This window comes from Nicotiana tomentosiformis, chromosome 2, assembly GCF_000390325.3.
Source record: "Nicotiana tomentosiformis chromosome 2, ASM39032v3, whole genome shotgun sequence".
NCBI classification, from domain to species: domain Eukaryota; kingdom Viridiplantae; phylum Streptophyta; class Magnoliopsida; order Solanales; family Solanaceae; genus Nicotiana; species Nicotiana tomentosiformis.
This window is the reverse complement of record NC_090813.1, coordinates 128,713,955-128,735,985: the sequence shown is the minus strand read 5'-3', so window position 1 is coordinate 128,735,985 and position 22,031 is coordinate 128,713,955. Positions and strand designations below refer to the sequence as shown.

Below are 22,031 nucleotides of genomic sequence, written 5' to 3'. Positions count from 1 at the left end.
ACTTGCCGATAGTCCTGCACATTGTCATATTAGACGATAACGTTAAAGAAAATTACAAGAATAAATCAAGGTTTGATCATTACCTCTCGAATGGATACATCTACTTGCATTGAATCGGCCCCCAAGTCACGCCTCGTGTACAAGATGAATTGGAAGGTGTTCCATGATATCAAAGAAACCACATGGAAAAATCATTTCCAGCTTATTACTAATTTCATGAATGCCCCGATTCATTTGAAATAGGTTTTCTTTCTTTAATGTGGTAGAACATAAGTCTTTGAAGAACAAACTTATCTTTGTGATGGGTTTTCAGATATTTTCAAGCAAACCACAAAATGCAATAGGGAATAAGGTTTCCATGAAGATATGACAGTCATGACTTTTTATATGAGTCATCTTTCCTTTAACCATAGAGGCACATTTTCCCAGGTTCGAAGCATAGCCCTCTGACATCTTTAGGTTTGCAACCCACTCACAAATCTGTCGTCTTTGTTCCAATGTGAATGTGTAGTTGGCCTTAGTCTTGAACACCTTACCATTGTTCGCAGACTGCAAATGTAATTCAGGTCGCCTGCAATATTCTTGCAAGTCCAGTCTAGCCTTCGGGTTATCTTTTGTCTTATTCTTATCATCCATCACTGTGTTGAACAAATTATTAAAATAGTCCTTCTCAATATGCATGACATCAAGATTGTGTCAGAGAAGATTATCCTTCTAATATGGCAAGTCCTAAAATATGCTCTATGAGTAACACCATATCCAGAAAATCTAGAAGGTAGGGCCTTGGTAACTTTAGTGAAGTTCTGAACACTCTCCTAAATTTCCTCACCGGACAAAATTGGAGGTGGTAAATCACGTTCAACTGTATTCTTTTTGAATGCGTTCTTCATCCTTCTGAACTCATTATCAACTGGCAAGAACTGACGATGACAATCAAACCATGGCTGCTTTCGGCCATGTCTTAAAGTGAATGCTTTACCATTTTCCATGCAGTAAGGACATGCTAATTTTTCAGCAGTCATCTAACCAGACAACATTCCATACGCAGAAAAATCATTAATGATCTACATTATGTTAGCACACAAGTTAAAATTTTGCTTAGTTGATATGGCATATGTCTCAACTCCATCATATCACAATTGTTTTAGCTCATCAATCAAAGGTTACAAATATACATCAATCAAATTCTTTGAATTACGGGGACCGGGAATAACACAATTTAAGAAAATATATGGACTAGTCATACACATTTCAAGCGGAAGATAATACGGCATAATAAATACCGGCCAACATGGATATGGTGTTGCAGAAATAGAAAATGGCATGAAACCATCAGCACACAAACCCAACCGAACATTTCTCGATTCACTAGCATAATCCGGATACGTCCTATCAAAATGCTTCAAAGCTTCCCCATCTGAAGGATGACACATAACATCCGGTGGCCTTCTATTTTCATAGTGCCATCTCATATGAGGAGCGGAACTCATCGATGCGTACAACCTCTTTAATCTAGGAATAAGAGGTAAGTAATGCATCGACTTCACATCAATCTTCTTCCCGCTGGAAACCCGCTTAAAACGAGATTTTTCACAAAATTTACAACTTTCTAAATCTGCATCACCCTTATAATACAACATGCAACCATCTTCACAACAATCGATTCTTATAGACGAGAGTCCTAACTTAGAAACCAATCTTTTAGCCTTATAGAAATCTTCAGGTATGTTGAAAGTTGGGTCAACTAGTTCACTCATAAGGCCAATGAAAGAATCCATTCCCGTTTGAGAAATATGGGTATCTGATTTGATATTTAATAATCTAACCGCAACACACAACTGAGAGTGCATACTCCCTTCACCTAGTGGACAACTACTGGCATCTAACTGTCATAAAAATATTTTGCCTCTTCGTTAGGAGCTTGTTCAACACTTTCATGGGGTTCAAACTCGAAGTGCATCCCAAAAGCATCCGCAACTAGGATGTTGAACGTTATTCCCCACCGACCTACTACTTTGACCAACAACTATATTATGAAATACACCATCACTACCATCAACCTCTCCATTACTAGTCCACACAAAATAATTATCCATAAACCCTTTAATATAAAGATGAGTCTTAACATTCTCCGATCCAAAAAAAATGCAAACACTTGTAGTTCACACAAGGACACCTAATCATCCCTCCGATTTGAAACGGTTCAAGTGACATTGCATGCCTAATAAATTCCTTAACCCCTTCTATAAATTCCTCCCTAAAAATCTAGTGATTAGGATAATTCCTATTATACATCCAACTACGATATTCCATCTACATAAAGAACAAAAAAATTACATTTATATTAATCATAATTCAAATTAATTTATAGAATTAAGCTACATAATAAACTTTAGTTACAAAATACAACATAGTCAAACACTAGAATATTGAATTAGTTAAGCCATTCAATTAGACTAACTCACTTACTATTAACCATAATTAATAAACCCTAAATCATAATTTAATGTGCCCTAAAGTCCAACTACGATATTCCATCTACATAAAAAAAAAAATTACATGTTATATTAATCATAATTTGAATTAATTTATAAAATTAAGTTACATAATAAACTTTAGTTACAAAGTACAACATAGTCAAACACTAGAATATTGAATTAGTTAAGCCATTCAATTAGACTAACTCATTTACTATTAATCATAATTAATAAACCCTAAATCATAATTTAATGTGCCCTATAAATCCAACTACGATATTCCATCTACATAAAAAAAATAAAAAAATTACATGTTATATTAATCATAATTTGAATTAATTTATAGAATTAAGTTGCATAATAAACTTTAGTTACAAAGTACAACGTAGTCAAACATTAGAATATTGAAGTAGTTAAGCCATTCAATTAGACTAACTCACTTACTATTAATCATAATTAATTATCACGACCCGAAATCCAACTAGTCGTGATGGCACATAACCCAACCCGTTAGGTGAGCCAATTTACAAATATCTGATTCAATAATATTTAACTCACTCTAATACACTTTCCAAGGACTAGTAGTATAAATCATGAGCTTCTAAGATTTAGTGTTTACAAAGCTGGTATGAAATAAAATACAACATATGTTTGAAGTATACATGAACAGATTAAAATTCTAAAGCTACCATGAACAAGAGGCAACAATGACTAGAACGCAAGTACATCTTCAGATCCAGCTCCCACCATGTACAGCAAATTAATAATTTATGAAAATTTCCAATTGCGCTCGAAAAATTGACACTGGAGCCCACGTCTCGGAATACGATGAAACTCACAAAATCCGACAACCCATTCAATTACGAGTTCAACCATACAAATTTCACTCAAATCCGACTCTGAATCAGTATTCAAAACTCAAAAATTCTTTTTATGAAATTATAGAAATTTTCTTCGATTTCTCTTGAAGATTCGATAATAATAAGCCAAAAATGAAGATTAATTCATGAAATATAATCACAAGGGAGTCAAGAACACTTACCCCAAGTTGTGTAAAAAATTCCTCTCCAAGGTCGTCCAAACCGAGCTACAAAATCCGAAAATGGGTAAAAATGTTGAACCCTCGAATATAAGACATTCTGCCCAGCGTTTCCGCATTTGCAGACAGTAGGTCACATCTGCGACCATCGCTTTTTCGGAACACGCTCTCACCTGCGAGACAACCTTGGCCAGCAGTGATCGCTTCTACGATATCCAGGACCGCTTCTGCGGTCGTGCTTCTGCGCAAGTTCCTCCGCATCTGCGGTTCCTTCCGCTTCTGCGATCAGCATCACTGCTTCTGCGCGCAAAATTTCGTATCTGCGGCTCCTGCCCAGCAGTACCCAGTCCGCTTCTGCGAAGTTCTGCTCGCTTCAGCGGAGTCGCTTCTGCGACCAAGCTTCTGCATAAGCGGTTGCATCAGCAACCCAAAATTCCAGCAACTTCCAAAAATTCCAAATTGATCTGAACCACGTCCGAAACTCACCTGAGCCACTCGGAACCCCGTCCAAATATACCAACACGTTCCATAACATCACACGGACCTACTCGAGGTCTCAAATCACACATAACAACGCTAAAAACATAAATCATATCCCAATTCAAGTTTAATGAAATTAAGAATTTTCAACTTCTACGTTCGATGCCGAAACCTATCAAATTAAGTCTGATTGACCTCAAATTTTGTACACAAGTCATAAATGACATAACGGACCTATAAAAATTTTCAAAACTGGATTCCAACCCCGATATAAAAAAAGTCAACTCCCCGGTCAAACTTCCAAACTTAAATTTCTATTTTAGCCATTTCAAGCCTAATTTAGCTACGATCTTCCAAATAATTTTTCGGACGCGCTCCTAAGTCCAAAATTACCATACGGAGCTATTGGTATTATCTAAACTTGATTTTGGAGTCGTTTACATATAATTCAACATTCGGTCAACCTTTTCAACTTAAGTTTTTAAATCTTGAAACTAAGTATTCCAATTCATTCCAAAACTTCACCGGTCCCGAATCAATTACCCCGGAAAGTCACATAACGACTGTAAAGTATAAATTGAATAAAAAATAGGGAAACGGGACTGTAATACGTAAAACGACCGGTCAGGTCGTTACATTCTCCCTCACTTAAACATACGTTCGTCCTCGAACATGCCAAGAGTTGTTTCCAAGCCATCACATCACTATTCCATCTTACCACGCACATACCTGGGGGTGATATCACACCACCCTATTCCATATAGGCCTGACAATACCATGCAATTGAAGATCATTACTTTAACCTTAGTCCGTAAAACTTAGAACCCAAATTTCCAACATCCAGGATTCTTTTCAAGACCCGAACCTCAAATCTACACACTGTATAAATCCGAACAAATTGTATCAAGTCATAGCCATAACCACAGATATAATCACATAACATACTACACAACTCGCATGCTCGTAGCACCATTACCGATCTCGGTAACTACTCCAAAACCAACCTGGTACTGGTATTAAACTCCATATCAAACAAAACCTCGCTCTAAAACCTCCGTACACTACTGATAATGAAAGAAACATACAAGAACTCATAACCACTCACCAGATCAACAAGTCACAGAGCTTTCCTTCATTCAACAAGTACCATGGCCAATTAGTTAAGCCGAATTTTAAATTATTCTTCCAACACGCCGCAATCAAATCTGATAGTACTCATTCTAGGTCCAATGACCTTATATTATTAAACGCAACTATTCCACATACATGCCACACCAATATAAGTCAAGTCACAACTGCACAATCCGTGTACCCAAAATGAAAAATGTCTCAAAGAAGAGAGAACTCTTTTGCAAGTTCAACAAGCACTACTACAACCTTAATGCTATGAGCTCATCATACATGGTAAAACCATGACACACAAATCTAATAACGGTAACCAACTCTCCTAGAGCTCATATTAAGATCAACCCGCATGGATAACTCACGTGCTATCATATCAATATCTAGACCCTCACGGATAACTCACGTGCCAATAATATCAGTATATGGATCCACACGGATAACTCACGTGCTAATAACATAATCCGCCTAGCATGGTCACATGCCTCCAGTCCAAGCATATCATACATGAGCAATCAATTAAGTACACATGTATATGATACATGAAATAAGATTTACATGATCCTGGACTAGTATAATTAACATGCCATAGAGTAGGCATATGCAAAGTGTGCTATCACAACTCAAATCGTCAAGTTAACACGGAAATAGTAACTACCCAGTTTATTCAGGGAATTAGCCTCTTTGTAACCTTAAGTATAGCCTAGATAGTTCTCAACAAAGGTACGAATACGAGAAATGTTATAACTTTACGCTTAACAGTCAACTCTAGGCATATCATAGCCTAAGCATTCTTTCGAGTATGAATACTTGCCCCGATGCTAGCACATGGGCTCAAACATTACATATATACACACTCATAGCGCGTAGTCATCACAAATAATTAACGCAACTAGTGCCTCTACTGAGTTTAAATAAAATACTCACCTCAAACAGGCCGCAACCCTGAAATAATATGCTTCCGAGAACTCCCAGTCTCCAAATTCATAGAACACATGAATCACAGTGACTGGTCCCAACTCCAGCACTCGAATGACTAACACATCTTTCACGCACGATCATCACATGAGGAATACTTCCACATTTCTTCCGTGCCACATAGCAATAATTGGAATATCAACAGTCTATTAACCAGGTGATTATCGCAATACAAATGAATGTCCGTAAGTCAAAACACAATACGCCTTTTGAAATGCGCACCCTTCTCAAGGATTACCGGGCAGTTATAATATTCGTCTAAACATCTGAAATTGACCATTATGTCCATAATTCGTGATCTTCCTTTTCAGAATGAACTGCCACCTTGTACGTGTAAATCTTAATAAAGCACAACACACCACATCTATCATGCCATCATGTGCCAACCACGAGAATATCATTATCAACTTTGAGTCACCAGCAAATTACATGCCCGGTCAGTTAGAAACCTTCGTCTTGCTTCATTCCAGGAGGAAATCATAATACACAACACGTTTCCTACACCGGTAGAAAATATCCGGCTCAAACCATGGTAGAAACCATCAAGAACACTTTAAAATCCATTTGCACATAGCCAAGCTATCAGAACCGAATCCCTCTAACTCGACCAAGCCACACAGGTCACCAAACCCAAGAATATTGTGACTGAAACATCTGTAAAGTCTCACCACATCATAATTGCCAAAGAACCAATCATACCATTACCATACTGGTCCAGCCTACTACCCAATCATTTTATTTTCTCCGAATTTTTTCTGAATTATCCTTAAGTTGACACTTCTCCTTTTCAGAACTCCACAATCCTTACCCAAAGCTCACTACAAGACACCCTAACATAAAACCACACCGCCCTAAGACCCATAAGCCACTATATTCTTCTTAAGCACCACAAAAATACCACAACCGAGATCCCCACTTTGAAAAGACCTAATGTGAATTTAAAATTGTTCCTCTTTCCTTTCTTATACTGAAATGTAGAATCCAGAGTCATACAGAATTACTGCAAGTCCTGACACCATCCAATGTAAATAATCGATTCTAGCAATATACGAATTCGAAAAATTTTCAATTGCCGCATATATATTTTATATCCATTAGAACCCTTTCGAAAATCACCCACTTTGCTCAAATCTAAATTGTACCGCCCAAACGGTACAAAAGACACAAGCCCCATTAGCACAACAACCCCCAAAGAAGTAACCCTGCCTTAACACCACCAGTCAAATTCATACTTCGTGCGTACTACATCCTTCAAAATAACAATTTAAATCATTTCATGATTTTCATATTTTCATAAAGTGCAATATAACCCGTATTAAGGAATTTTTATTTTTTACTCGAATCATCTTCGATCTCAACCTCTGCAAGTCATAACCAATCAACAAGTATGTGTCGGACCAAAACCAATACGGCACATAATCGTCCAATCAAATCGTAGATAGTAGACTCCTCCACTTGGCTCAAAGGCATATAACAAAACATTTGATAACTCACCATACCCATACTCTATTATTGCCATAATCCTGCAGTCAATTCCACGAAAATTCTTCACAAGCTCAGGTAACACAAACCATAAAATATCTCAAATCATCTACTAAGATCGCCTTCATCCCCATGACGGTCAAGTCAACTTTCTCAACTAATCCAAACTCAATCTCGACACATATACCCCACTGGGATAAAGAAACTCCCCACACAATATTATAAGGAACACACCTACCTAGATTACTCCACAGGATATAACCCACTTGCTTAGCCTCAAATTGGCATCTTTCTATACCCTTTCGCTGCCATAATTACTATGCAATCACTTAATCCTTTTGAGTCCAAATTCATTAACAAGACATGAGAATTTAATTTGTCCCATAATTTAACAACGTGAAAGATCCTTTAACACACTCATAACTCGAGACTATACATCAAATCAAAACGGAAATCAAGCACCCAACGACCCTTTTTAGATCTCAAGGAAACACTTCTCGTCACATTTAAACCATCTTAACACATTCCACAGTCACATCATACTTATCATATAACCATTCAACCACTCATTGAGCCACAAACTCCACTCATAGGGACACTACCGGACATATGAGTCCTAATGTACAAGTTCACATAACTGAAGTTACCGAGCTTAAGCTGCGGTCTAAACCTGGCCTCAAGTCCTCCAGACTGGCCCATCACTAAAACACATAATACATATCTCGAACCTCATTTATGGAATCACAGGCCGGTGATGCACAGCTGATACCGAGCGCTCACATACGCATACGAATGCGTGGAAGGAATTCAAAGAGTTATGTTTCAAGATGAATCAATTCCGCACGATAAGGAAAGAAAGATGAAAATTATCCTAAATGCCCTGTAGCCTCTCGAAGAAAAGTATGGATGTTATCATACCTATCTGCAAGACTCTACTAGACACTTGCTCATGATTTGTAGAACCTATGAACCTAGAGCTCTGATACCAACTTGTCACGACCCAAAATCCAACTAGACGTGATGGAACCTAATCCAACCCGTTAGGTATGCTAATTTACAAATATTCGATTCAATAAAATATAACTGACTCTAATACACTTCCCAAGGACTAGTAATACAAATCATGAGCTTCTAAGATTTAATGTTTACAAAGCTGGTATGAAATAAAATACAACATATGTTTGAAGTATACATGAACAGATTAAAATTCTAAAGCTACCATGAACAAAAGGCAGCAATGACTAGAATGCTGGTACATCTTTAGATCCAGCTCCTGCCATGTATATCAACATCAACATCCCAAATCTGCACGCAAGGTGCAGAAGTGTAGTATGAGTACAACCGACCACATGTATTCAATAAGTAACAAACTTAAACTTAGGTTGAAAGTAGTGACGAGCTTGTACCAAAGTCAGAGTCCAAGTCCAATAACCAATAACAATTCATAATAATATAATTGAAGGCAACACAAGTAATAACTTCAACAATAAATGCTCAGCTCGTATACAGTTCTGAAAAATAAATATTTTCTTTTCAAGTATAATAGTAAAACTCAAATCTTTTCTCAAAAATCACCAAAAGTATGGGTAAGTCTGACATCTGTGATTTTTCTCAAAAATTTTAACGACAGATAAGAAATTTCATTATCATATGGCATGAGGAATAATACTTCACTATGCTTACATATCAAGTATGCATATCTAATGCAATGCAGCACAGTGATGAACTCATGTACTCACACTCTCAGAGTACTCAATCACTCAGTATTGTATACGGCCAATCCAGCCCAGGGAAGATTCATCCCAATATATATATATATATATATATATAAACATATATACATAATAACTGGAATTCAGTCACTCAATATTGTACAAGGCCAATCCATGCCCTGAGAAATTCATCCCTAATATAAATAAGGCAAGTCCATGCCCTGAAAAATTCATCCCGAATATAAATAAATAAGTCAAGTCCATGCCCTGAGAAATTCATCCTGAATATAAATCATCTACGCTCATTGTGGGGGGTGCAGACTCCGGAAGGGCTCCTTTAGCCCAAGCGTGATATAAAGTCGATATGGCCTGCTGCAGGCGGGCATCCCCGATCCATATAATAATAAAGCCTATAAGGCATGCTACAGGCGGACAGCCCCGATCCATATAATAATAAAGCCTATAAGGCCGGCTGCAGGCGGGCAACCCCGATCCACATAATAATAATATATATAAAGCCAATATGGCCTGCTGTGGGGTGCAACTCGATCCCATAAATATTCTCACAAATGGATGAATATGACTGAGCATGAAATGTTCATTTTAAAATAATTAATTCAATAGCAACACGACCATATGAGTCCAAAAATATCGGCACGTAGACTAAACATGATTTTTAATATAATTCTTAGCTCAATTTCTTTAACAATGAAAGTGCATGGATAATGCCAAGATTATTTGACTATAAAATTACATGGAATCAATTACGTCACAAATTTCTACGGTGCACGCCCATACGCCCGTCACCTAGCATGTGCGTCACCTCCAAACATATCACATAACACGTATATTCAGGGTTCATACCTTCAGCTCTAAGTTTAGAAGAGCTACTTATCTCGAACAAGCCGAATCCAATGCCGAGGAAGATAAACAATACTCCGAAAATTTCATTCCGCGCTCAACCTCCATAAGCCTTCCTATCTCCTCAATTCAAGCCAAACTATCTGTATCTATTCAAATAACGTGCGAATAAATTACAATTTACTCCAATGCTTATAAATTAACAATATTTGAAAATTCTCAACTCTTCTCGAAAAATCAACAATAGAGCCCACGTCTCGGAATCCGATGAAACTCACAAAATCCGATAACACATTCAATTACGAGTTTAACCATACTAATTTCACTCAAATCCGACTCCGAATCGTTATTCAAAACTCAAATATTTATTTTATGAAATTATAGAAATTTTCTTCAATTTCTCTTGAAGATTCGATAATCGTACGCCAAAAATGAAGATTAATTCATGAAATATAATTACAAGGGAGTCAAGAACACTTACCCCAAGTTGTGTGAAAAATTTCCTCTCCAAGGTCGTCCAAACCGAGCTCCAAAATCCGAAAATGGGTAAAAATGTTGAACCCTCGAATATAAGGCATTCTGCCCAGCATTTCTGCATTTGCGTACAATAGGTCGCATCTGCGACCATCGCTTCTGCGGAACACGCTAGCACCTGCAGACAACCTTGGCCAGCAGTGATCGCTTCTGCGATGTCCAAGACCGCTTCTACGGTCTCGCTTCTGTGCAGGTTCCTCCACATCTGCGGTTCCTTCCGCTTCTGCGATCAGCATCACCGCTTCTGCGCACAAAATTTTGCATCTACGGCTCCTGCCCAGTAATGTCCAGTCCGCTTCTGCGAAAGTCTGCTCGCTGTTGCGACCAAGCTTCCGCAGAAGCGGTTGCATCAGCAATCTAAAATTCCAGCAACTTCCAAAACTTTTAAATCGATCTAAACCACGTCTGAAACTCACCCGAGCCACTCGGAACCCCATACGAATATACCAACACGTTCCATAACATTACACGGACCTACTCGAGGCCTCAAATCACACATAACAACGCTAAAAACAAACATCATACCCCAATTCAAGTTTAATAAAACTAAGAATTTTTAACTTCTACATTCGATGTCGAAACCTATCAAATCAAGTCCGATTGACCTTAAATTTTGCACATAAGTCATAAATAACATAACAGACCTATAAAAATTTTCAGAACTGGATTCCGGCCCCCATATCAAAAAATTAACTCCCCGGTCAAACTTCCAAACTTAAATTTCTATTTTAGCCATTTCAAGCCTAATTTGTCTACTGGCTTCCAAATAATTTTTCGGACGCGCTCCTAAGTCCAAAATCACCATACGGAGCTATTGGAATCATCAAAACTCGATTTCGGAGTCGATTACACATAAGTCAATATCCGATTAACCTTTTCAACTTAAGTTTTAAAACCTTGGAACTAAGTGTTCCAATTCATTCCAAAACCTCACCGGACCCGAACCACTTACCTCGGCAAGTAACATAACTACTGTAAAGCATAAATTGAACAGCAAATATGGGAACAAGGTTGTAATACGCAAAATGACCGGTTGGATCGTTACATTAATAAATCCTAAATCATAATTTAATGTGCCCTAAAAGTCCAACTACGATATTCCATCTACATAAAAAATAAATACATTACATATATATGTGTGTGTGTGTGTGTGTGTGTAAGTGTTTGACCATTTTGACCACTAATACCGATCGATTTCGGTCGGTAACTTATTTTAAAAAAATGTATAGTGCTATAAGATGTAATATTATATTAAAACATAAGTTATAGCAATAACAGCATATACTTGGTCAAATCACACAATTTGAAAATTGTTTGTGTACTGTACATATGTGTGTGCGCGCGTATGTATGTGTGTGTATGTATATAAATAAATAAATAAATATATATATATATATATATATATATATATATATATATATATATATATATATATAATTTTCTATTTTCGACCGATATCGATCGAAAATTTTATAATTATATGATAAATAATTATTTATTATAAAAAAATAATTGACGTAGGGCGGAAAAAATTAAATTAAAATTTCGACCTACATCGGTCAATATTCTATAATTCTTCTAATTAATCATTATTTTTGTAGATAGTATGCAAGTCTGACTAGTTTTTAGTCAAAGATTGACCATTTTTCGACCGAAAGCGGTCGGAAATTTAAATATTTTTTTGTGGGACCACATAAATCGACCGATATCAGTCGGTATTCTTATTTACAATTTTTTATTTGATTTGTTTTACCATTTTACTTTGTTTCGGACCAATTTCGATCGGTATTTCTTTCCGATCAATGTCGGTCGGAATGACTCGAACGATATTTGGCGGTTTTTTTAGTAGTGATTAGTATATTTTATTTAACTATATAATAAGTAAAACTCCCCCTGGACGACGAAGGGCATTCCAGTAAATATAAACTGCTTTATGAGTAAATTAGTAATTTGATCATTAAGGACACGTGTATACTGTAAAGCCTCTTCTTCTTGTTTGCTATTCTTAAATTACACCCAGTTCCAAATGATCTTTTCCTCCCACACCTCTCTCCGGTATTTCTCCGTTGCTTTTAACTTGGTATCATCTCCGGTATATTCCAGCCCATTTATGATTTATAAATTTCATTTTTAGTTGTTGTAAATTTTTCCCTTTTCTTCCTTTCTTGCACTGACTTTTACCCATCCCTTTTGGATTCCTTTGAAAGTTTGTGCATTTTTACTTCAATTTTAATTTCCTACTCTTCCTCATAATTTCTTGCTAGATATTTTAGATGCATGCCAGTAATTTTGTCTGATCTTCACATGCATCTTTGAAATTAGATAGCTGGTGCATGTAATTGTGTATTATATTGGATCGATTGCGCGTTGATGTCTTTTTGACTTTTGGAACTAATTAATTACTTAAATCAAAACTTGTGTAAATCAATTTGTAGTATTAAGCTTGTTGTTGGAAGATTGGGTCTTGCTACTTATAAATTCTTTTAGTTATTGACAGTATCTACAAAGGGGGTTGAAAATGCAAGAGAATTCAAGTGTAAAAAGGACTTAGAGGAGCCAACAATTGTAGCAGAGGAGTAGCAAACTCAGAAATGACGAGGTAAAATGGCTAAACTGAAAAAGCTTTTTATCACAGAATGAATATGGATTATCGGCGGCAAGTATGTGGACGCAGGTTCACCATTAGACTGTTCTGAAAATTTGTATGCAACATATGATTTTAGCCACTTAAGGTATCATAGGTGTTATAATTTTGGACGTTGGTTATTTAAGATATTTGTTTGGAAATTTTTTTTAACTTTTTTCTTTGTATGCCATATATGTCTATTTATGGACCGCAAATATATGCATTTTGCTCTTGATATTATTTGCTGAAATTTGCAGAAATGTTCTGTGGGGGACTGGGGTTGTGTAGGCAGGATGAGGAGAACTTTACAAAGTCAAGTAAGTCTTTGAATCCCTTCGGACAATTTTATAAATATTTTAATCTTGGCAACTATGGCTTCTTCATTAGCAACTTTCATACTGAGTTTCATTTCTCTACTCCTTATGCAATTAACCATATTCAAGTTACTTCGCTTCTGAGTGTTTTTGCTTTGTTTGTGTGAATAAAGGTGTTTTTAAGGATTTATTCCTTAGCATTCTCACTAAAGGTAGATTTATTAAAAAGGAGTATCTTTTTCAGAGCATTCTTTGGAATGAAAAATATTTATCATGCATTCGTGATTCATCATCCTTCAATCATAATACTTATGTTCGAAATGAGCTCACAGAACGGCTGAGCAGAAAAGAAGTTCTATGTATTATAGTTGTATCAAATTTTAGGCAAATGAGTATTAAGTTATGTTGTACAATTATGAGAAAAGGACTATGAGAAATTATAGAGTACAACAGGAGATTTCATTAGTGAAATGGCCAAAGTGCTTAAGTAACAAATATATAATCTGCACTGATTTAAGAATCAATGTAACAATTTTCATGAGAAGTTTAGCCTAGGTAAAAAGTACAAAAGTTTTTATGTTGTACTTCCCTAATGATTCAAAGAAAAATTTTAATGGGTTTGGTTTTGATCTCGATACATCTATTGGTGTGGTACAACCTGAAGATAGCCCTTGCAGTGTCTTTGCAACAATACTTTGGTTTCCCTTTTATTTCTCTCATGTGAAAGTAAATTAAACTTAATTCAAAGCAAATATTCACTGATTTTGTCATTTTAACTTTCTCTGGTCTTGGGCAGATAGTTTAGTTTTGTAGTTTAACCCGAAGCAGTAAAGGTAAGGCAAGCTCAAATGAACAACTATTCCATTTTTCATTCTCAGGTCCTCCGTTGTTTTCAACATTCTATGCTTGTGAGAAATTTAACTTTCTTTCCCTGATGAAAAAGGCGGAAAGCACAGAGAGATACTTATTTAAAAAAATAAGCAAGAGAGATAACTGGTGCATTAATTGTTTTGAGATCACATGCAAGTGTTCAAAGAAATCATTTATCTATCTTGGTGTGATTACAATGACGCAATAAGGAACAACTTATTATAACATCATCCAGAGAATGATCTAATTTGAAAATGCAGCTCTGAACCATTTTTGCACATCTTAGCCATTCAGACGCTGAAAATTTAATAATTACCTAAATATTTCTATGGAGAAAGGAAGAAAACCAAAAAAAAGGATCGGCAAGTAACATCTCGATTATTGAATCACTCCCAACAAATTGATAGAGTCAATCTGGTGCTATTTCATTGTCTATTCTATTTTATTTGATTTTTCCCTTTTTATTTTCATTAATGTCGAAGCTTCGTAACTTTTCTTTTTCGTTTTCTGTTATTTACTTGTATAAATCGAATGTATTGTGTTTAAACTAAATCGAATGTATCATGTTTAAACTCACTTGAACAGCTGGTGTTGGACAAAATGAGTTCACTCATTTGTCTATGCGATTGAATGTGGTGTTACAAGCTTTTGCATTAAATGAGAATAAAAATGATAATTGTTACCTATATTTCTTAATTTATCCTTTTACTTTTAAAAATAAAATAATAATCTAGCTAGCAGTGAGGATTACAATGTCTAGACTGTCTAATCTATTGGCAACCATGTTGGTTAGATGCTCTTATAGTTTCTGCTTTATCTGTTCAATTCTATAGTCAGTCATTACATTTTAGCAGCATACCTTCGCGGTGATGTTTGAGTAATATTTCCAGGTAGAGAAAGTCTCTGTTGTAGCTCACTTTTGACTTTTAGGCTTATACATACATGTTTTGACGATCAATTGAACAAATGTAATTAAAATTATGACTTGTTTTCTTCTTTCACTTACTGGTCGTATTGATATACTATCTCTTATTTGTGCATTTTAAAATTTGGTTTCACTTTAACTAAAATAACAACAGGTTGATGTTATTTGAGAAATCTCATAGCAATTGTTTTGAAGAAAAAGAGTACATTGATCCTTATAGTGTATTTTTCTGATGTCTTTATGTGTGCTTCTCTGTTCTGTTGTGTACCAAATTGTTATCGTTTTTTACACTGCTCAGTTTTAGCTTGAATTCGTTTAAGTCATTTATCATAAGACTGAAAGATTTTTGTTTGTTTGTTTGTTAGGGTACCAGGCTCGAACTCTAACCTAGTGGAATAAAGACGACTCTCTCAGCCACTATGAACAATACTGTTTAAGATTATAAGATCTTGAAATTTCTGATGTTGTGAGTTTTTCAATAACAGAGTGACCTACCATCTAGCAATAGCAAATATTTTTATCTCAGCTATAACGGAATACTGCAGAAAATCAAAAAATAGTAGTTGTAGCTACCAAATATTCATACCACGAAGCCCAAAGATTTTATGATGTTTGGTTGTAGATGTTTCCTAAAGAACTCGTGAACTGCCAAAGCTAAGATGTTAAGAAATCGAAGTGCTCATGAAAGTTTAAAGGTTATTGAATGAGTCCAATCACTTTATATTTTTCAAGAGGCTAAGATGTTAGAAAATCTAAATGCTTATGGAAGTGTAGAGGTTGCTGAATGAGTTCTGATAGTTAATTTATAAGATCAAAAGTTATGAGTTCTAATGGAAAAACTTGAAGTTAGTTCATTCTTGACACTTCTATGTTACTGGATCTTGTTTCATGCATATGCTACTATCTCTGTTAACCAATTTCATTCTTCTTGCCACTTTTTCTTCTTTTAAGAAGAGTATTGAGCTGCAAATTGATAAGCTTTATCAGCTAATGGTATGATGCTAGAATATTTCAGCAATTTATAGGAGACAAAATATGGATTTTGATATGTGTCTCATCTCTTCTGGTCTTGAACTGAAGTCTATGCATTGCAGGGAGTTTTTTCTTCATCTAGAGGTACCTGCTATTACTACTCTAACAAAGTACTTTCCAGAGCCAGCTAAAGAAGAACAACTCAATACTTTCTTTTGAAACAATTCATATGTTACAAACATTCAAGCACTTGGCAAAATTGCCTCCATCTTTTGAGATTCTGCTAAAGGCTTGAATTTTTATTTTCCCTTTCTTCTATTCCCTTCCTTGTGAGGTAGGTAGTTGTGTGCTCTGCAGTTTTGTTACTTTTGGAAATCTTAAAATTGATAGAGATGAATTAGTACTCTTGCATTTGCTTTTTTAGTGTTGCTTAAGTTCTATAACTGCAGGTTTTGGCATTTCTGTTAAATGCTACTGCAAAAGAAAGCTTAAAACAACAAACGCTTGTGGAATGATGGACTTTCAAAGAAACCATCTTCTTTTGTCCAATGCGTAATTAGGTTCTCATGTAAACAAGCTGAATAGCGTACTTAAGGAAGTAAGCTCAAGAATGTACTATATTACAAGTACATATAATCCTTAGGTTGGGTATCTTGTACAACTTTGTTCCTCGGTAACACTGTATATATAAGTATATTTTATATTTCTAAGAATGTTTTATGTATAAAAATAATTTTGACCCCACTTGAAACATTGATGATGAATAGCTTGTTGGAAAAGTGGGTTCAAATTTTTCCCAAGGTCTTGAGTTCCAAACCAGTCAGAACTCTTTTATTTTTGTATACAGTTTTCCTATTTTTTCATATTTCATAAAAAATGTTGGCTACCTCTCTCTCTACCTCCCTTTCTCTCTCACTCTCTACTGAATCTTTTAGTTCAATTTAAAGGTCATATTGCTTCCTTCCATAGCTGTCTCCTGCCATTAGCCAATATCGTTTCGTGTTGGTTGTCGCCTCTCACTCTCTACCGTCAACTATCATCATCAGGTTTCTCTCTTATTTCTAATCTTTTTCTTGTACAGATAAATTAGGTCTATCTTATCATTAAGTGATTTAGGGATGACTAATTGACTATAACACATTGGATTCAGATTAATCTTATTTTCTAAGTGTATGAGTGCAGTGGCGGATCCAGAATTTTTATCAAGCGGGTTCAAAATGCGAAGATACAAATATATAAAGAGGTCAACAAAAAAATATATTAATAAAATATATTATTACAACTGTCCTTTACGAGTTTTCATTTCCTGAAACGTATTCATAATAGTTTCATCAGAAATGGTGTAAAATATTTTTCTTTCTACATAAGGTACCAAACAACCGCTCATGAATTCGTCATTCATTTGGTTTCGCAATTCACACTTGATCAACTTCATCGTCGAAAAAGTTTTTTCAACGGTAGCAGTGGCAACAGGTAGAAGCAAAGCAAATTTCACAAGGCGAAATACAAATGGATAATTCAAATGCTTCTTTGTCTTAACTAGTGTTTCAGAAAGATCAACAAGTCCTTGTAGATTTGACCAAAAAATTCTCCATTTAGATCGTCCATAATTGCTTTAACTGTTTCAATTTTACATGCAATGATAATGTCTTTCTGAATTTTATGAGAAGTCAACTGATCATTCTTTGGAGCCTTCTTCAATACAAGATCACGAATTTTATCGCACCTCTTTGCATACCATGAAAGAATCTCAAGAAAGTTACCCTTGTTTAATGATAATTCATCTTCACGATGTCCACGGAATGCTAATCCTTGATTCAATAGGAGTCTCGCCACCTCAATTGAAGCCTTCAAGCGAATTTTGTATTCGAGCTTGGTTTGACTGGATTGTCTATCAAATGAAGTTTGAATTGACTGTTTTTGTTTTAATAGATCTTCACATTTCCTTTTTACCTGATTATGAATACTGCTCGACCCATGTATATCTAATCTGTTCTTTTTGTGCCAACTCTTAAATCCTAAACTTGAAAATACATCACCTCCACCTTGATGAATGCCTTCATCTTGAAATAAGTAACAATATAAACAGTAAGCTGCATCTTCTATCACACTATACTCCAACCAATTATGATATCTTTTAAACCATTTAGGATTGAAACGGCACTTTAAGCCCGAAAAATCTCTTTGAGGAAACTTATGATATCGGGGTTGGCAAGGTCCTCTTCTAATCTCATCACGCTCATTTGGATGAAAGTCGCTAATGGGTAATCTCTTCTTTGGATCAGTCTTTAAAGAATCGAGATCTATTCCTTGTCTTTATTTTTTAGAGGATTGAGGTTGTTCTACTAATTTGTTCAAATTTTCTTCCACGGGAGTAGCAATTAGAGAGGATGAACTTGATTGTGGCAACTTGGAAGATACCAAAGGATAAAATCTCTTCATTGTAACATAAACTGGATTACCAAATTAAATTCGAATTAGAAGAATAATTTAATTAAACTTAAATTTAAACTAACATTTATTCATTCTTCACCAATAATTTTATTTTATTTTATTTTACATATCATTATATTATAAAACAGTTAGATGAGATTTTAATCATCATTAAAGAGCTTTGGACCACAACTTTGAAAGTTCAAATGTCTTTACATGAGTTATTGTTTTCATCACAACTTTTCTTGAAGAAACAAAGAGAACAAATAAAAAAAATCAGCAATGCATTTTCTAGTAATGAGCAAGTATTTTAAAGCAGATTACTTATATCATGGAATAATTGAGTTAATTGAAAGGAACACCTATATAATGCATTTAGCCAAACACAGATACACTCATACAGGGGCGGACCTAAGTAGGATCGAGAGGGTTCAAATGAACCCGCTTCGTCGAAAAATAACATTGTATATATAAGTATATTTTATATTTCTAAGAACGTTTTATGTATAAAAATTATTTTGACACTACTTGAAACATTGATGACGAATAGCTTGTGGCAAAGTGGGTTCAAATTTTTCCCAAGGTCTTGAGTTCTAAACCAGTCGGAACTCTTTTTTTTAATACAGTTTTCCTATTTAAATACGACGTCGTTTATGTCTAAAATACAACACCCTAATTCCCAAACTAACAGCCCCACTTCCGAAACCCTTCTCTATTCTCTGCATATTTCATAAAAAATGTTGGTTGCCTCTCTCTCTCTACCTCCCTTTATCTCTCTCTCTCTCTCTCTCTCTCTCTCTCTCTCTCTCTCTCTCTCTCTCTCTCTCTACTGAATCTTTTAGTTCAATTTAAAGGTCATATTGCTTCCTTCCATAGCTGTCTCCTGCCATTAGCCAATATCGTTTCGTGTTGGTTGTCGCCTCTCACTCTCTCACCGTCAACTATCATCATCAGGTCTATCTTATCATTAAGTGATTTAGGGATGACTAATTGACTATAACATATTGGATTCAGATTAATCTTGTGTCACGACCCAAAATCCCACCACAGGAGTCGTGATGGCACCTAATCTCTAAGACTAGGTAAGTCGATTCTCATTGCATTTTGAAGCCATTTTTTTTGAATTAAATAAGTAACCAAAACTAACAGCGGAAATAATTACAATATACAACCTCCCAAGACTGGTAGTACTGAGTCACGAACTCTAACTGAATACATAGAATGATCACGAGGACCGAATATACAATACTGTTTGATTACAAGTTAACAGTACAATGAAATAAAAGGATTCCAAGGAACTGCGACGATCAAGCAGCTCTACCTTGAATCCTTACGATCCCGCTTTAACTCTGCTCAAATCCGTTATCTTCAATACCTAGCTGTGCACAAAAATGTACAAAAGTGTAGAGTGATCACACCACAGCGGTGCCTAGTAAGTATCAAGACTAACCCCAATGGAGTAGAGACGAGGTACAATCAAGACACTCACTAGTCTAATAACATGTGCAATATAATATACAAAATAACAGGGAATAAATAATAATAAGGGCAGGATAAAACAACCAGTGATATGCACAACAGACAACAAGAATACCATTAATATCACTCAACAATTAATAAACATAATTACACCCAATTAAATGAAGCCCTTCAAATAAATGTATTTCACATAGTTCTTCCAGATAACTCTCTTTCAAATATAATTCTCTCAAATAATTATTTTTCAAATATAATTCTTTTAATAAATCTTTTTAAATACAATTTGCTCAAATAAATATCTTTTAATATACAATTCTTTTATATAATACTTTCTAAGTAAAAATCCTTCCAAATAATTATTTTGAATATAATTCTTTCAATTAAAAAAAAAAAGTCACCATGTGACAGCTCATTTCAAAATCATCAAAAATACGGGTCTCAGCCCATTTTCATATTTTTCGTAAATACGGGTCTCAGCCCATTTTCATATTTTTACGGTACCTTGTGCCCATAATTAAATCATCATATTTTTCCGGCACCTCGTGCCCTCATTTTATATCACAACTGTATGGAAAATTCACGTGCCAAATATTATTATCATTTCATCACAGCACCTCGTGCCCATATTTTTATATCACAACTGTACGGACAATTCACGTGTCAATATCCCCATCTCATATCACAATTCACGGCACCTCGTGCCCACATTTTATTTTATAAACCGCCTGGCAATAGCCACATGCTCCCAATTTTAACCTAAATCAGATTATTATCAATTTACTAACAACTAGACAAATTGCACAAGATATACAAATAAATACAAGAAAATCACATCACATGAAAATTGTCAACACCACACCCCACATCATCACATATCGTCCCTGACAATAGCCACCCTTATCGCTCCTATTGCCACCCTTATCGCTCCGCCCAGACAATATCAATAGCCACTCTTATTGCTCCTATTGCCACCCTTATCGCTCCTTTAGCCACCCTTATCGCTCCGCCCAGATAATATCAATAACCAACAAACACAACAGTGAAATGCCACCCTTATAACCACATAATATCGACGGTCAAATGCCACCCTTATCTCCCCAAAATAACAACTCACACAACACAACATTTTACATGAGAAATTATCACAACAAACAACAACAACAACAACAAAAATCAATTCATATCATAATTTGCTCAATGGCCACAACCAAATTTCAAAGCTACAACCAAGTCAATTAATTTTACAGCAAATAGCCAAATGCTCCACACAATGCGTACAACACCCATAAACAATCAATAGAGATAGAAATTACTCAACACAAAGAAAAGTCTTCATAAAAGATTAAATTTTTAATAATTATATAAACATCTCTTTTTAAGCTCATTTAATTAATTATTTGCAGAGGAAAAAATCCAAAATGAAATTAAATTTCAATAATTATCAAACAAGCAAATTCACGATATTTCATAAATAATCAAATAACAATCGCATCACATTGTCATATAACAACAGTGTCAACAACAAGGGTTTAGGCACAACAAGTAGATGATTAAACACATGCCAACAATTATCCAATTTACTACACAATATGCTCAAGACTTTTAACTCAATAAAATTTGCACATATAAATCAAGTACGTACTCGTCACCTCGCGTACATGATTTTCAATTACCCAAGTTGCACATAAGACTCAATGCCTAAGGAAAATTTCCCCCACTCGAGGTTA

General features: G+C 35.3%; 1 protein-coding gene and 1 long non-coding RNA gene across 6 annotated transcripts; one reads left to right on the top strand and one right to left on the bottom strand.

The window, feature by feature from the left end:
* Nucleotides 1–12,682: 12,682 nt before the first annotated feature.
* Nucleotides 12,683–17,192, top strand: LOC104091105 (uncharacterized). Of its 5 annotated transcripts, none has more exons than XR_685077.4 (4): nucleotides 12,683–12,777; nucleotides 13,183–13,284; nucleotides 13,569–16,726; nucleotides 16,842–17,192. It is a non-coding gene; the product is annotated as an uncharacterized lncRNA (long non-coding RNA). The 5 variants fall into 5 exon arrangements; XR_685079.4 differs by lacking the exon at nucleotides 16,842–17,192 and having other exon boundaries at nucleotides 13,569–13,628; nucleotides 16,515–16,815; XR_685078.4 differs by lacking the exon at nucleotides 16,842–17,192 and having other exon boundaries at nucleotides 13,569–13,628; nucleotides 15,786–16,815.
* A 739-nt stretch (nucleotides 17,193–17,931) lies between these two features.
* On the bottom strand, nucleotides 17,932–18,491 carry LOC138905594 (uncharacterized). Its single transcript, XM_070194115.1, has 2 exons — nucleotides 18,432–18,491; nucleotides 17,932–18,345 (listed from the first exon to the last, which is right to left on the bottom strand). The coding sequence occupies exons 1-2, from the start codon at nucleotides 18,489–18,491 to the stop codon at nucleotides 17,932–17,934; spliced, it is 474 nt and encodes a 157-aa protein (XP_070050216.1).
* Between the last annotated feature and the right edge of the window lie 3,540 nt (nucleotides 18,492–22,031).